General features: G+C 44.2%; 1 protein-coding gene across 4 annotated transcripts in view; it reads left to right on the top strand.

Annotated features, from left to right (window-relative positions):
- MIPEP (mitochondrial intermediate peptidase) overlaps positions 1 to 17,117 on the top strand; it is a 159,742-nt gene that overhangs the window by 52,535 nt on the left and 90,090 nt on the right. For all 4 annotated transcript variants that reach the window (XM_047868804.1, XM_047868678.1, XM_047868685.1 and 1 more), the window contains exons 12-14: positions 913 to 990; positions 2,944 to 3,148; positions 5,491 to 5,600. In XM_047868804.1, coding sequence (XP_047724760.1) covers positions 913 to 990; positions 2,944 to 3,148; positions 5,491 to 5,600 — 393 coding nt within the window. The remainder of the gene's footprint in view (positions 1 to 912; positions 991 to 2,943; positions 3,149 to 5,490; positions 5,601 to 17,117) is intronic.

Raw genomic sequence — 17,117 nt, 5'->3', positions numbered from 1 at the left:
TGTTTATTTTTTCCTCTTCTTAAGATTACGAGGCGGTATGGACTTATCTGTCTGTCAGAAAGGCTCTGTGTTGTTAGGCCGTTTGACTTCCTGCCTGTGTGCGTCCCACCCTTGCTCCCTTCCCTGTATGTGGAGAGAAGGACGCCACCTCAGGGGCTCCCGGCTGCCTTCCGGGAGATAGGCGCGGTGGCGGAAGCCAAAGGGTCGGGGAGGAGCACGCTCATCACCGCCCCGAACCACCTGTTTGTGGAGTGCGTCCTTCACAGAGTGGCGGAGGCCGGTCAAGTGCGCAGGTCGAGTAAAAGAAAAACTGGTAACGGGAGTGAAAGGACAAAATGCAAGGAGACGGTCGGGAGGCGTAAAGCCGAGGTTCCCCGGGGCAGAACCCTCAAGCTGTGACAAGGCGGCCGAGGCGAGCCGGAGGCCAGCTGTCGAGTTCTGCACAGGCCGTGCGCCTTTCGTAGGCCCAGTTGGAGGGCATAAATGACATGACTGGTCTTCAGCTGAAGCCAGGAGCCAGCTTTTGTCGTGTCTGGATTCAGGGGCTAACGTTTGGGGGCATAAATGCGCACCGTGAGATGGAGGTCTAACGCTGTCCAGCCAGAGCTTACCCCCAAGTGTATGGGGAGGTTGTGGGCAGTCTGAGGAGCAGGGTTTGGTGGCCGTGGCGTAGGGCGCTGGCGGTCTGGATGAAGGGCTCGAACAAGGAGGTGTCCTCTCCTGACAGAATCCCCAGATCAAAATCCTCCGAGAGAGGAGGAGAAAACGGAATCTAGTTTGAGATGATGCGGGATGTGCGATGTAACCGAGTGGACGTGGTCACAGCGATGGGGGTTTTATATATGGATTCTTATTAGGGATGTTTTTCCACTGTTAGTTTCTGATTCACCCCTAAATGTACTTTTTTTCCAGGCTGTGGTTCATGAATCCGAAGGATTGTTGGGGTACATTTACTGTGATTTTTTTCAGCGACCGGGCAAGCCACATCAGGTGATGCTTTTTTTACAAACTCATTTCTCTGGAAGGGACTGACAGTTCTTTTGTGTCACTGTGCGCTCCGCATCTCACCTTTCTCCTTCCCTAACATTTAGAACACATTTCAGTGTTGTACTTACTTCCCTAGCATTTAGAAGACATTAACGGTAGCTACTGAGTATATAAAATTTTTTTTTAATGTTTTTATTTATTTTTGAGACAGAGAGAGACAGAGCATGAACGGGGGAGGGGCAGAGAGAGAGGGAGACACAGAATCGGAAGCAGGCTCCAGGCTCTGAGCCATCAGCCCAGAGCCCGACGCGGGGCTCGAACTCATGGACCGTGAGATCGTGACCTGAGCTGAAGTCGGATGCTTAACCGACTGAGCCACCCAGGCGCCCCGCTACTGAGTATATAGATTTGAAATTAGGGAGGAATTTAAAGGTAATAAAGGTTATGGAAATAATTACATACGCCTGTGGCTGCCATTTTTATCTGGGTTACCGTTATAACGACAGTGGTAATGACAGCGGATATCTTACGAGCCCTTCTGTATCCCAGCCATGATGTCTTTGAAATGTTCATCTCAACCTTTTGAACTAAGCTCTGACATTATGAGGAAACAGGCCAGAGAGGTTAAGTTACTTGCTCAGAGCCACACAGCTAGAAGTGCTAGGATTTGAACCTAGGCATTCTTTTCTTTCTTTCTTTTTTAATGTTTATTTTATTTTTGAGAGAGAGTCTCAGAGCATGGGTGGGGGAGGGGTAGACGGGGGGCGGGGGTGGACACAGAATCCGAGGCAGGCTCCAGGCTCTGAGCTATCAGCACAGAGCCCGACGAGGGGCTCAGACTCACAAACTGTGAGATCATGACCTGAGCCAAAGTCGGATGCTTAACTGACTGAGCGACCCAGGCACCCCTGAACCCAGACATCCTGACTAGAGCCTTAGCTCTTTTCTACTTTTCAGCCTTGACAAGGGTCTTAGTTTAGAATTATAGAAGATATGCCCACATGGAAACCTTATCAGCCACCAGGTCACGCCTTGTAAAGAAAACGCGAGGTTCATTTCCTTTCGCCGCATTCCAGGTTTGCCGGTTAATTAGCCTCAGCAGTTTCGGGTAATTTGATGGGAAATGTCAAGATTTGAGGTTCTAAGTTGTAACAGAGATCGTGGTGCCCTATATTTGAATAGCGGTTCACACTTTCTAGTGCATTTGAATAGCTCTGCGCATATGAGATTGGGGGGAGGGCTGCTCTGGGATTTGACAGGGGGGAGAGAAGCTCAGGGAGGCAAATCTGATGTAGGTGTCAAAGGTGGGGCCGGAGTCTAGGTGACACAGATTCAGATCCCAGCGGTCCTGGCTGTGTGTCCTTGGGCACGTGACTTCGCTTTCCTTTTCCTCCTCTGAAAAATGAGATGCCTGCCTCATGGGGTTATTGTGAAGAATAAGTGATACAGTGCCTGTGACTCTCAGCCCGTTAGAGGAAGTTACTCCAAATTCCTTGCTTTGTGACAGTTTAGAGTTCATCACTTCTCAGCGACACAGACAACAGGTGTGAGAAGTGTCTCCTAGTTCACCGCCTGACGCGCGTGGAAGGCGCTCAGTAAACATTAATGGCACCACCCACCCCAAGTAGTAGCTCAATGTCCGTCCCTTCCCACCTGCCCGTGGACAGTTGAGGGTGTGGATCTAAACTCTCTGATGACTGTGTTTCCAACATCTGGTATAGCGTCGCCTCGATAGATCTGTTTGGAGCGAATGAATGAAGTAATCAACACAAGCTCAAGGTATTACTGGTGTTTTAGAAAACTTAAAATTTTAGCAAAATAAGAAGCATTCGGAAAAGTGTCTGTAACTAAAGAGAACAGAATTAAGCTAAAATTGGAACTCACACGCCTTGGTGTGATTTTGTATTCAGATTACCTAATACTTTCTCGTCTAATTATGTTTTCTATCTCATTAAGGACTGCCATTTTACAATCCGTGGAGGCAGATTAAAGGAAGACGGAGACTACCAGCTCCCAGTCGTAGTTCTTATGCTGAATCTTCCCCATCCCTCAAGGAACTTACCAACTTTATTAACTCCTGCAATGATGGAAAATCTTTTCCATGAAATGGGACATGCCATGCATTCTATGCTGGGACGTACTCGTTACCAACACGTCACTGGTGAGCCACGAAGGGGGGACTTCTGTTCAACAACGATCCTTTAAGAAAGCATGTCGTTTATTTAGACTGGGGGGAAAAAGGCTCCTCATTCACAAAATCCGGTCGTTTAACGTTGTCCGCTGGTCGTTTACTGCAGGCTGCCTCACCTGGCCCTTCCAGCTGTTACACAACCTGATCATCGTACATTTTTCTCCTCCCTTGCTAACAGTTGTGACCGAGGATCATGCCAGTGTCTTCTGAGTTTGCACCTTTTTCATTTTATCATGTTCTATATGGAATTGAAGTTTTTGGACACTCTTTTTTTTTTGAGAGAGAGTATGGGTGGTCGGGGAGAGGGCAGAAGGAGGGAGTGAGAGAGACTCTTAAGCAGGCTCACGCTCAGCACGGAGCCTGACTTGGGGCTCGATCCCACAACCCTGGGATCATGACCTGAGCTGAAATCAAAAGTTGGGCCCTCAACTGACGGAGCCATCCAGGCGCCCCTGGAATTTAAGTTTTTGGCTGTGTGTGTGTGTGTGTGTGTGTGTGTGTGTGTGTGTGTGAATAAATACATGTGTCTTCAGTACCTAGCACAGAGTTAGTAAGTGGAAGAATGTTGCCTCTTTGTCTCCAAAATCAGTTAGAAAACACATTAAAGCCTGTTTAAAAAGTATGATAAGGTACTTTTCATTTTTCCTATGCTTTCCCCCTATATAAAATGACAGCCTTTCATGCTGGTAATGTGGCCATATTTGATGATATGCTGTGTAGACTTTCCTCTTTGTTGTCTCATCTCTAAGAAGCTCACTATCCTATATGGTCAGCTATAGGTCACCTACTAAATTGCTGTCATTCAGTGTTTATTAGCTAACTTTGTAAATACAGTATTTGGGGGAAGGAGAAGATATTTGAAAAGACTGTAGATGAGCTGGACGGCATCATAAAATGTCACCAAAAAGTTCTTACGGGATTTGTTGCTTTAAGTAATTTTAAGTTTAAAACATTGCTTTTCTCACTGAGGATTGACTTTGTTACAAGGAGCAAACAGTGGTTTAAAAAAATACTTTTAAAACAAATGAAGCATATAGATAAAGAAGAAGTGGTATATATATATATATATATATATATATATATATATATACATATGTGTACAATGAAGTATTACTGAGACATGAAGAAGGAGAACTCGCCATTTGCAATGACATGGTTGGAACTAGAGACTGTTGTGCTAAGTGAAATAAGTCAGACACAGAAAGACCGATACCAGATGATTTCACTTATATATGGAATCTAAAAAACAAATAGACTTTTCTTTTTCAATTTGTTTACCTTTATTTGTTTTTGAGAAACAGAGACAAAGCGTGAGCAGGGGAGGGGCAGAGAGAGAAGGAGACACAGAATCCGAAGCAGGCTCCAGGCTCCGGGCTGTCAGCACAGAGCCCGATGCGGGGCTCGGACCCACGAATCATGAGATCGTGACCTGAGCCGAAGTCGGATGCTCAGCCGACTGAGCCACGCAGGCGCCCCAAAACAAATAGACTTTTCAACATAGAGAACAAACTGGTGGTTGCCAGAGGGGAAGGCGTGGGGGGATGGGCGAAATAGGAGAAACGATTAGAGGTATTAGCTTCCAGTTAGAAAATAAATAAATCATTGGGGCTCCTGGGTGGCTCAGTCGGTTGAGCGTCCAACTTCAGCTCAGGTCGTGATCTCGCAGTCCGTGAGTTCGAGCCCGGCGTCGGGCTCTGTGCTGACAGCTCGGGGCCTGGAGCCTGCTTCGGATTCTGTGTCTCCCTCTCTCTCTGCCCCTCCCCCGCTCATGCTCTGTCTCTCTCTCTCTCTCTCTCTCTCTCTGTCTCTCTCTCTGTCAAAAATAAACATGAAAAAAATTTTAGAAAATAAATAAATCATGGAGATGAAAATTACAGCATAGGGAATAGAACCAGCCAACAAACAAATAAGTGAAGGATAAAAGCATTTGGTGGTGGAATTCAGCAAATTAAATACAAATGGTACATTAATTGTAAGAATGTTTTAATTTGTGTCTCCTGTATCGCCAAGCAGAGCTGAAGACAGATTTGTTTGTAGAGGGTGTGAGCCATGGCTTTACAAGGTGTTTTATCCAGCTGTGCAAATATTTTGTTTTACTTTTGATATATAGGAAAATATATGGGATTATAATAAACTTTTCTGCAAATATGTACAATAATTTTATAGAAGTAAAATGTTGATTTAATGAATTAAATCTTATCATACCTTCATCAGAAGTACACATAAAAGTTTTAAAAGAGTACATAAAAAGAAAGATAAATATGTTGATTTGATTCCTGCCAACTTTTTTTTTTCTTTTCCCCCCATTTTAGGGACCAGGTGCCCCACTGACTTCGCTGAAGTTCCTTCTATTCTGATGGAGTACTTTGCAAATGACCACCGAGTGGTTAGCCAGTTTGCCAGACATTATCAGACGGGGCAGGTAGGGGAGCACAGTGCTACGTCGTGTCCTTGGGGGGGTGGGGAGGGGGGAGGCGGCTTTCCTGACCTGCATCGCGTGGACCTCTCAGGACTGTCACCCTCTCAGTACCAGAGTCCTTCCACTTTATTTTTAGTCTTCGTTTTATTTTTTTTATTTTTGCCAGCCACTAGGACCACAGTGTTGACAAGCTCTCTCTTATCGGCTAAGTGAGAGCCTATCTTGCCTCCACAACCATCCCTTGAGGAAAGTGCCTGGGCCCTGTTTTCCGGAGGAGGAAACAAGATTACCGTACGACAGGCCTTCCAACCCGTGTCGCTTCAGAAAAGCTGTCGCTCTTCCTTTCGTCTTTCCTTTATGCCTCTGTTTGTTCCTTTGTTTTGTCAAAACCGAACCGCGTTGCCCATTTTTCCCATCGTGCCCTGCACCGTAGGTCTGAAAAGGTTTCGATTTCAGTAGTTGGATTCGAAGCATGAGTTTCAAGATTAAGAAAATCGGTGAAGTAGGAGAGATCTCTGTAATGAGTTAGCCGTAAGCGTAACTGTCGACGTTGCGCAGTGAACTGTCCACACGTACTTCGCGAAATATCTTCTTTTCCTTCTCTGAGAACTTTGAATATAAATACCCCGTCAGTCACTGATTTCTTTCTCCCTGAGACTGTGCCTCCCTGAGTGCAGGTGTCAAATTACAGTCATCTTTGGATCCTTGGCACTTAGAATCTTGCCTAACACCTGAGAAGCACTAGAAGGAATGAATGGAATGAGAAAAGGCTCCAAACCACCTTTATTTGTGACTCTTTTTCTAACGTGATTTGGTCATTTCTGGTTTTTGGACTTGATTTCATCTCACCGTTATTGTCAGCTGCAGAATAACGGAGGAGTTTCTGGATAACCAGTCTGACCGGGCCTTCGTCATAATCTGTCTCGGTTATTAAGATGACAGAATTGAGATATTGGCGATCGATTAGCTGTCTTTCCATTAACCTTCAGAGAAGTTAGACCCAGCCAGTAACGTGGAAACGCATAAGCCACGGAAGGGGAGGACGGGTCTGCGGGGCCACATTTCCACATTTTTGGGTTTGGGAATGACCGGGAAGACCTGACTAAATCCCTCCTTCGGAACTTGTGCCCCTGGCCATCTTGTAGGGACGTAGGGCACAAGGCATATTGGGGCAGAGCCACACGCCCAGCGGGGGCCCATGAGGGAGAGCCCCCGGACCTTGGCTGGGGACGCTGGGAGAGGCTTCGTGCAGGGAGTCCCGGAGGAGCCAGGTTTGAAAAAATACATAAAAGGGGCAGTTTGCCCGTCAGTTTTCGGCAGCCCTTTTCCATCTCGTTTAATGTATTTGTCGAGAACGCTAAGGACGCTCACAGGTCCTTCAGTCAGAAGTAGTTATTGAGTTTTTATCAAGTCCAGGAACTGTCCTCAGCATCTGAGAAACAGCCGGGAGTGAGTGAGACAACGTTCTAGCCCTCAAGGCCTTCAAATCCCAGGGGAACTAAGGCAAAACTAAAGACGAGGTTATTCCAGCCAGAAGGAAAAGCCTGTAGAGTCTCGGAAAAGTCTGAGACCGTGGCAAGGTGCTGGCAGTGGTAAGTACGGGAGGAGGAGGAAGGGGAGCGAGAAAAAGAGACTGGAAAGTTTTTGTTTCTAGAATTCGCTCCCAGTTTCTGCATTCCTCTTGCCGACACACATTTTGATCCCAGCTCATTTGCTAGACCACCGTTTGTGACTTGAGTAGTTTTAACTGGCGGTGTTTTTGTTTTTGTTTTAATTTTTTTTAACGTTTATTTATTTTTGAGACAGAGAGAGACAGAGCATGAATGGGGGAGGGTCAGAGAGAGAGGGAGACACAGAATCTGAAACAGGCCCCGGGCCCTGAGCTGTCAGCACAGAGCCCGACGTGGGGTTCGAACTCACAGACTGTGAGATCATGACCCGAGCTGAAGTCGGACGCTCAACCGACTGAGCCACCCAGGCGCCCCTAACTGGCGGTGTTTACACTGGGCTTTGCTGCCACACTTCCTCTCAGGAGTTGAGTCTAGTCCTCCTGGCTCTCAGGCAGCTCTGCCCCAACCCATTTCCTCATTAGCCTTTGGCAGACAGCTTCCCTGGGTTCCATCTTCGAACTTGTGTCCTTGCTCAGCCCCGAAAATATGTAGTCAAGTGATAGTGAGAGCCAGAACGAAGGTCCTGGCCCTGGGGGGCTCGGAGAAGCAGACTCCAGGAGCTATTGGAGACTTAACTGGAAGGATTTGAAGCCAGTTGGACAACAGGGGTGAGAGAGGGAAATCAAAGACGGAGGCTCCATGAACAGAGAATTCTGGAAGAGGTCCAAATATGAGGAAGGAAGACAGCTCTTTTTTGGCTGCGTCCATGGGGCCGTGAGTGACACAACTCTGAAATACAGAATCAAATAGACCCTGCGGGATGTGGGGGTAATTGGCATAGAGCTGGCACTTAACGTATAGGGAGGTTAGGCGTGACCCGTGAGAGAAAAGCAGGAGGTATCTGATGAAGCAGCATCACCAGGAAAGGAGCTGAGCTTAGATTGCTCAGGGGATCTGAACCCCGAGGTAAGGGTTAGCGCAAGAGAGCGCCAGGAGCCTCTCAGAGCAATACTTAGAGCAAAACGCTAAATCTCGGACTAAAATTCACCACAATTATGAAGTTGGTTTTTAAACTATTACCTGTTTACAGGACAGTCGGAAGGGCAAAGAAGGGCCAAAAAGAAGAGCAAAGAGCCACTGCTTGGAGGATAGTGTAATGTCCCCAAACGGGACAATTCTTATTTAAATATGGCGTTCTTCTGTAAGAGCCATTTTGAACAGGAGAGTTGCAAGAAAACAATATTGAGTCCAAAACTACACTTCGAAACAGGAAAGAAGCAGTAAGTTGCTTTGAATTAACTCAAGTTTCAGACACAAGCAGACATGTGCATTGAGCTAAGGGGACTTGCAGACGCAGTCTCGAAAGAATTTAAAATAATTTTGCAAGCCGTATAGAGAACAGAAGGAGTGCCAGAAGGCAAGAAACGGGAGGATGCCTTGACTTTCACAAAGGGCTTGCCTCTTCTTGCCACTAATTAAGATACCAAGTGGCTAGATGATTTCATTTTAAGGGCACTTCTAGCCTTAAGGACAAGGAGTTAATTCCCTAAAGCCCAAGGCTTTGTAAATAAATGGCATCAAAGCCCGTAAGAAGAATGACAGGGTTGCATCTTTATGCTCCATTTCTTATTGTGCTACGTGTTCGGAAAGGATTGTTTTTCCTTGGAACACCGTGGGCTGTATCTGAGAGGACTCGCAGAGTAAGGGTAATATATCAGTGACTTATTAACACCTACGAGTATTTTATCTGAACCAGAGCATGGCGTGGCCAGTGAATTCCTTGCGATTGAGGAATGACAAGCATGCGTATTAGATTTGCAGGGGCCACACGGCTGTCAGAGGTAAGCAGGGCCAGAGGTGATCATTTGAGATTCAGAACTGCCTTGACAAGCTACAACATCAAAGCTGACGCGGCATTTCTTGTCGATAGGCCTTCGAATTGGTAGCACACGTAGAGAAGGAGTACAGACTCGGTGGCAGGTCGTGGGAAAAACTCCCGGGTTTTTAGCCGTGGTAAACTGAACGTGAATCAACTGTCTGATGGAGTTTCCCCACAGACCTCGTTCTGGCTCAGGCGGCGTTTGGGACCCGTGCCGTCCAAGGAATCGAAGGGTACTGTCGCTCTCCTCGGTGCTTATTGGTTCCTGCCTTGAGCCTGCCCCCTTTCCGGTTGTTCCCAGTAAGTGGAAAATTATCTGCAGGTGGCCCCGCGCTTCTGGAGGCATGATCCTCGTTCTCCGTTAAACATTGTAAGATGCGGTTTATTTTTCGTTGTAGTAAGAACAGCATAAAAGTTACCATCTTGGGGCGCCCGGGCGGCTCAGTTGGTGAAGCGTCCAACTCTTGATTTTGGCTCAGGTCGTGATTCCAGCGTCGTGGAATCGAGTCTCATGTTGGGCTCCGTGCTGGGCAGGGAGCCTGTTTGAGATTCTCTCCCTCTCGTTCTCTCTCTTCCCTCTGCCCTTGGATGCGTGTGCATGCACACGCTCTCTCTCTCTAATTAAAAAAAAAAAAAAAGTTACCATCTTAACCGTGCTTAAGTGTGCCAGTCAATGGTATGAAGTACATTCTTATTGTTTGCTGCCATCACTACCATCCGTCTCTAGAACACTCTTCCTCTGGCAAAACCGAAACTCTGTACCCAGTAAACAGCTCCCTGCTTCTTCTCCCACCCGGGCCCCTGGCCCCTGGCCCCCGGCCCCCTTTCTGCTTTCTGTCTCGATGAATTTGACTACTCCAAGTAGCTCATATTAGTGGAATCCTGCAGTATTCGCCCTGTTGTAAGTTAGCACAGTGTTTTTAAGGCGCATCATGTAGCCAATGTCAGAGTCGCCTTCTGTTTAAAGGCTGAATAATATTCCGTTGTATGTGTATACCACATTTCGTCTGTCCCTTCGTCCGCTGACGGATATTTGGGTTGCTTCCACCTTTCGACTGTTGTGGATAATGCTGCTCTGGGTCTACAGATTCCTGCCTGAGTCTCTGTTTTCAGTTCCTTCGCATATATACACAGAAGTGGGATTGCTGGATTGTATAGAAATTCCATTTTAAATTTCATGAGGAACCGCCATTCAGTTCTCCACAGTGGCTGCATCATCTTACCTTCCTACCTTGCGGACTGTTGAGCATAAAGTTCCACTTTTCTCCGCATCCTTGCCAACACTTGTTCTTTTCTGATTTTTTGATAGTAGCCATCCTCCTGGGTGTGAGGTGGTGTCTCACTGTGGTTTTGATTTTCATTTGCCTAATGATTAATGATGTTGAACATTTTTTTAAAATTGAAATCCAAGTTAGTTAACATACAGTGTAACAACGATTTCAGGAATAGAATTTAGTGAGTCATCACTTACCTGGAACACCCAGTGCTCACCCCAACAAGTGCCCTGCTAAATGCCCATCACCCTGTTAGCCCATCTGCCCACCCAACACCCCTCCAGGAACCCTCGGTGTCTTCTCTGTATTTAAGAGGCTTTTATGGTTTGTCCCCCACCCTGTTTTTATATTATTTTTGCTTCCCTTCCCTTATGTTCATCTGTTTTCTGAATGATATACTCAAGTATATGAGTGAAATCATATACTTGTCTTTCTCTGACTTACTTTGCTTAGCATAATACACTCTAATTCCATCCATATTTTTGCAGATGGCAAGATTTCATTCTTTTTGATTGGCGGGTAATATTCCATTATATGTATATAAGTATGTATGTATCTATCTGTCTATAAACACCACATCTTCTTTATCCATTCATCAGTCAATGGACATTTGGGCTCTTTCCATACTTTGGCTATTGTTGAAAGCGCTGCTGTAAACATTGAGGTGCACGTGCCCCTTTGAATCATCACTCCTGTATCCTTTGGATGAATACCTAGTAGAGCAATTGCTGGGTCATAGGTTAGTTCTATTTTTAATTTTTTGAGGAACCTCCATATTGATGTTGAACATTTTTTAATGTGCTTTTTGACCATTTGTATATCTTCAAAGAAATAGCAGTTCAAGTCCTTTGTTCATATTTTAATTGGCTTGTCTGTTTTTTTCGTTGTGGTGTTATAGGAGTTCTTTATGTATTCTTAATATTAATCCCTTATCAGACATATGATTTGCAAGTATTTTCTCCCATTGTGTGGTTTGCCTTTTCAGTCTATTGATTATGTCCTTTGATACACAGTTTTTAATTTTGATATAGTCCAGTTAATCTATTTTTTCTTTTGTTGGCAGTGCTTTTGGTGTCAGATCTAAGAAATCATTGCCAAATTTGATGTTATGAAGCTTTTTCCCTATGTTTTTTTCTAAGAGTTTTATAGTTTTAAGTCTTATGCTTATTTATTTATTTTTTTAAACAATTTTTTTTTTAATGTTTATTCATTTCTGAGAGACAGAGAGAGACAGAGCATGAGCGGGGAAGGGGCAGAGAGAGGGAGACACAGAATCTGAAACAGGCTCCAGGCTGTGAGCTGTCAGCACAGAGCCCAATGCGGGGCTCGAACTCACGGACTATGAGATCATGACCCGAGCTGAAGTCGGACGCTGAACCGACCGAGCCACCCAGGCGCTCCTAAGTCTTAGGTTTAGATCATTGATTCATTTTGGGTTAATTTTAGTAGATGATGCAGTGGGTTTTTTTTTTTTCTTATTTTAATAATTCTGAAACAGATCTCTTGCTATCTGTTTAATGATGTAACTGTGCCCCCTTCCCAGCTATTATAAACTCACAGGTATATATTTTTTTTCTTTTTTAACAATTAGCGTACTCTTAGATTCAAGGAAATAAGATAGTCTTAGCCCCTACACCAAAGTTGAAAATGTTAAGCACTTCCATAATGTCGTCTAAAAGCCTGACCCTTGACCCTCGTCCCTATATATCCCTATGAGGAGGTTAGGCTGTCCCTGACTCTCAGATTATTTAGAGTATGCGGAGTTTTTCTCATTTTTTTTACTATGCAGGCAGGGATGAAGACCAAATGTATATTTTATATCACAACATCACACCACCCTATTTCCCTTCAGCAGTATCTGCCTCTTTCCCCTTTTGTCCCAGTTTCCAACCAATAATCCCTGACCCCTTCTTCCTCTCCCACACACACTTGCCTTGCTCCCACTTTTCCCACAATTTCCCGTCTGCCTGTTGCGTGGAGCAGGTGGCAGACCCCAGTGTATTTCAGCGTACTCGAGTATTTTGTTCAGCGTGGGACGCTATGTTCTGCAGGTGACATTGATGAGCAAGAAAGCATTCTGAGGAGTGGCGTGCAACATTAGTATAAAATTGGAAGCCGCCTCATGTTAGACATGGTGTAAGACTAGAAAAAATAAACTGCAGTCTGTTGTAGAATACCTGAAGGATGCCATGTAAAGGTAGAAAGTGTATTCGTTCGACATCACTCTGGCAAGAAAAAAAAAAAAAAAACAATGTTACTGGTAACAGTGGATGGGGATTATGCTGCAGCTGATTTCAGTTCAGTAGATTCTTCTCATGACTGATCAGAAAGGCAGTGCCTCTGAAAGTAATACACTTTTCATTTAATACTTAATGTTGCAGAATAACATTTCTAGAAGGCACAGCTGTGAACCCACCATCCAACTTAAAAAGCAAAACATTACCATAGGCTCCTCTCGGAGTCCTGAATTCTCACTAATTTTTGCTTAGAAATAGTTTTTGCCACCCAAGTTATTTGTTCGTAAGCCATGTGGTATTTCGTTCTGTTTTTGAGCCGTACAGAAGTGGTATTCTACTGTTTATAATCTGTGACCAGCTTTTGCCAGCTGTGTGCCTGAACTCGTCAGGTGTGCACATAGCTGCAGTGTCTTCGCTTTCGGTCCGTGGTGACGTCCCGTAATTCACGAAGCTCTACTCCTGTCAGTGGACACACGGCTCCTTCCGGGTTCGTGCTACTCCACACAGTTCTGCGTTTTATATTCGTGTGCAGGACCGGAATTGCTGGGTTTGGGAGGGGATGCGTGTTTTTAAGTTTACACAATAATGCCAGATTGCTTTTCAAAATATTTCTGCTTATTCTCCCTCCTCTCAGCGACGGTTCCCATCACACCACATCCTCATCAACATTTGATATTGTCAGAGTCTGAATTTTGCCAGTTTTGCAGTTAAGAAATGGAATGCTGTTGTGGCCTTGATTGGCAGCAACGTTCCCTGGCTACTTTTTAAGGTTGAACATCTTTTTGTGTGTGTGTGTTTTTTTAATGCTTAGTTTTGGTAGAGACAGAGCATGAGTGGGGGAGGGGCAGAGAGAATCCAAAGCAGGCTCCAGGCTCTGAGCTGCCGGCACAGAGCCTGACATGGGGCTCGCACCCATGAACCGTGAGATCATGACCTGAGCCACAGTCAGACGCTTAACCAACTGAGCCACCCAAGCACCCTGTAGGTTTTTTTTTTTTTTTTTTTTTTAATTTTTATTTATTTTTGAGAGGGGGGCAGAGAGGGGCAGAGAGAGGGAATCACAGAATCTGAAGCAGGCTCCAGGCTCTGAGCCGTCAGCACAGAGCCTGAAACAGGGCTCAAACACAGAAACAGAGAGATCATGACCTAGGCCGAAGTCGGGTGCTTAGCCAACTGAGCCACCCAGGCGCCCCACACCCCGTATGTTTTTATTGCTCGCTTTTGTTTTCTGTCACGTGTCTGTTTGTCTTATGAGCATTTTTCTTTATGGCAGTTTACTTTTTTCTTACTGATTTCTCCCCTTTCTTGATATGTTAGAATAACCCTGTGTTAGGCATATGCCTTCCCTCAGTTTATGGCTTGTGTGTTCACTTTCTTTACAGTATTAAAGGAAGGATTTAATTCCTTCATTTTAATGGTTGTTGAATTTAGCAATCTTTTCTGTATACTTAGTGCTTTTTATTTTTTAATTAAAAAAATTTTTTTGAGTTTATTTATTTTCGAGAGAGAGAGAGAGATAGAGGCAGAAAGAAAGGGAGACAGAGAATCACAGGTAGGTTCTGCACTGTCAGTGCCGAGCCCGACGCAGGGACTCAAACCCACGAACCAAGAGATCGTGACCTGAGCTGAAATCAATAGTTGGATGCTCAACTGACTGAGCCACTCAGGCGCCCCAGTTCGTGCTTTTTAGATCTTATTTGAGAAACGTTTGTTTCCTTAAAAGCCATACAATATTGTTTTCTTCTGAAAACAGAAGAAATGTTTAATGTTTTTTCTTTATTTTTAGGTCTCTATAATCAAGTTGGAAATTCCCCTTGGTTTAGTATAAGGTAGAGTTTAACATCCTTTCTTCCATCATCCCAGCACCATTTATTCTTTATCCAGGGACCCGTCATAAAGCACATACCCGTTATATGCAATAATCTGTTTACGGGATTTTTCTTTTATTCCATTGTTGACATCGTCTGCCCTGATAACCAGTACCCATGCTGTCTTTATTGTAGTCAACTTTATTAAGGCTTTCTTTATTCTTAAAAGATTTCTTGTCCAGTTTTGGGCTTTTGTGTTCTTTCATATAGATTTTGAATTAACTTGCCTATTTTTTAAAAAAAAAAACTGTGAGAAGAATTTGGTTGACATTATATTAAATCTGAAGATCAATTTGGGGAGAACTGATATCTCTCCATATTGATATTCAGATGCATGAATGTGATATATTCTTCCATTTGTTAAGTCTTTGTTAAATGTTTATTTTTTTTTTTTAATTTTTTTTTCAACGTTTATTTATTTTTGGGACAGAGAGAGACAGAGCATGAACGGGGGAGGGGCAGAGAGAGAGGGAGACACAGAATCAGAAACAGGCTCCAGGCTCCGAGCCATCAGCCCAGAGCCCGACGCGGGGCTCGAACTCACGGACCGCGAGATCGTGACCTGGCTGAAGTCGGACGCCCAACCAACTGCGCCACCCAGGCGCCCCTGCATTTATGTTGGGTTTATAGATATTTACAATTGTTATATTCTCTTTTTTTTTTTTTTAATTTTTTTTCCACGTTTTTATTTATTTTTGGGACAGAGAGAGACAGCATGAACGGGGGAGGGGCAGAGAGAGAGGGAGACACAGAATCGGAAACAGGCTCCAGGCTCCGAGCCATCAGCCCAGAGCCTGACGCGGGGCTCGAACTCACGGACCGCGAGATCGTGACCTGGCTGAAGTCGGACGCTTAACTGACTGCGCCACCCAGGCGCCCCTGTTTATTTATTTTTGAGAGAGAGGGGGAGCGAGAGCCTGTGCAAGCGGTGGGGTGGGGGTGGGGCAGAGAGGGAGGGACAGAGGATCTGAAGCAGACTATATGCTGACAGCAGGGAGCCCGACGTGGGCCTCAAACTCCCAAACCACGAGATCATGACCTGAGGCAAAGTGGGACGCTCAACGACTGAGCCACTCAGCCGCCCCTTTTAATAAAGTTTAAATTTTTTCCCTAAGGCTCAACTTTTGTTATGCTTAGTCTTAGAAGCCCGACCTTTTTGATACTATTATAAATAGTATATTTTTAAAAATTATATTCTCTAATTGTTGCTGGTACTTAAAGGTGTTTTTTATCCTTCTTTTAGATATAGATCATATTTCCAGACACTTTGGTACACTTTCTTTTTAATTCAGATAACTTACGTGTAGACTTTGTTACTTTTTCAACCAGTTAATTCTGCAAAAATGGTCATTTCACTTTCCCTTTTCAACTCCTACATCTTTTTATTTCTCTTTCTTGCCCTATTTGACTTACTAGAACCTCCAGTACAATGTTGAATAGAAGCTGTGATATGGGCATGGTTTGCCTTTGTCCTGATTTCTAAAGGAAATGTTTTCAGTGTTTTAGCATAAAGGAAGATGTTTGTTGTAGATTTGGTGGAGATAGCAGGAAAAGGAGATTCCTTCCTATTTCTAGTTACTTTTTAAAAATTATCAATAGGTATTGCATGTTATCAGATGTGTGTGTGTGCGTGCACATGTGTGCATGTTCCATCTTTTCCGGTAATCGGGCTGTACTTTTTCTTTGAGCCGTTCATATAGTGAATGTTAAGCCATTTTTGTATGGCAGGATTAGATAGGCTTTGTCTTACTGTTTTTAACACAGTGCTGGCTTCAGTTTGCTAATGTTTTTTAATTTTTTTTTTTTTAACATTTATTCCTTTTTTGAGAGATAGAGCGAGACAGTGTGAGTGAGAGAGGAACAGAGGAAGAGGGAGACACAGAATCCAAAGCAGGCTCCAGGCTCGGAGCTGTCAGCACAGAGCCCGACATGGGGCTTGAACTCACGGACTGTGAGATCATGACTGAGCTGAAGTCGGACGCCCAACCGACTGAGCCACCCAGGCGCCCCGCTGATGTTTTTAATACAGAGGATTTTTGCATCTGTACTTATGAGAGACTGACTTGTGATTTTGCTTTGTCCCCGTGCTCTTTGCTGTGTGTTGGCAATAAGAATATACCATGTCATGAAATGAGTTTCCAAATGCTCCTTTTTTTTTTTCCTGTTCCCTAGAAGTGCTTTTATAAAATTGTAATAATCTGTTTCTTGAAACTTTGTCAGAATTCATCTATAAAGCCACTCGGGGCCTATTATTTTCTCTGTGGGAAGATATTTTAAATGACTGATTCCTTAATAGTCCTAAGAGTCTTTGGGCCTTCTTTTCTTCTTAAGTAAGCTTTGCTAAGTTGTAATTTTCTGGAAATTCACCCATTTAATCCAAGTTTTCAAGTTTATTGGGATAAGGTTATTTATGGCATTCTTTCATCTTTCAAACCCTGCTCAATGTGTAGTTAAGTTATATCCTTTTCATTCCTCATATTGTTCTCTTGTGCTTTTCTCTATTAATTTTGGCAGAAGTTGGTCTTTTTACTGTTTTCAAAGAACTAATGCACACTCTGTTTATACTTTTTATTTTGTTTTTTTTTTAACATTAATTAGTTTCTGTTTGATTATTCTCTCCTTCCTCCTTCTTTGTTTGTATCTCTCAATCAA

This window comes from Prionailurus viverrinus, chromosome A1 (assembly GCF_022837055.1).
Source record: "Prionailurus viverrinus isolate Anna chromosome A1, UM_Priviv_1.0, whole genome shotgun sequence".
In the NCBI taxonomy this organism is placed as follows: Eukaryota; Metazoa; Chordata; class Mammalia; order Carnivora; family Felidae; genus Prionailurus; species Prionailurus viverrinus.
This window is presented reverse-complemented; position numbering and strand designations above follow the sequence as displayed.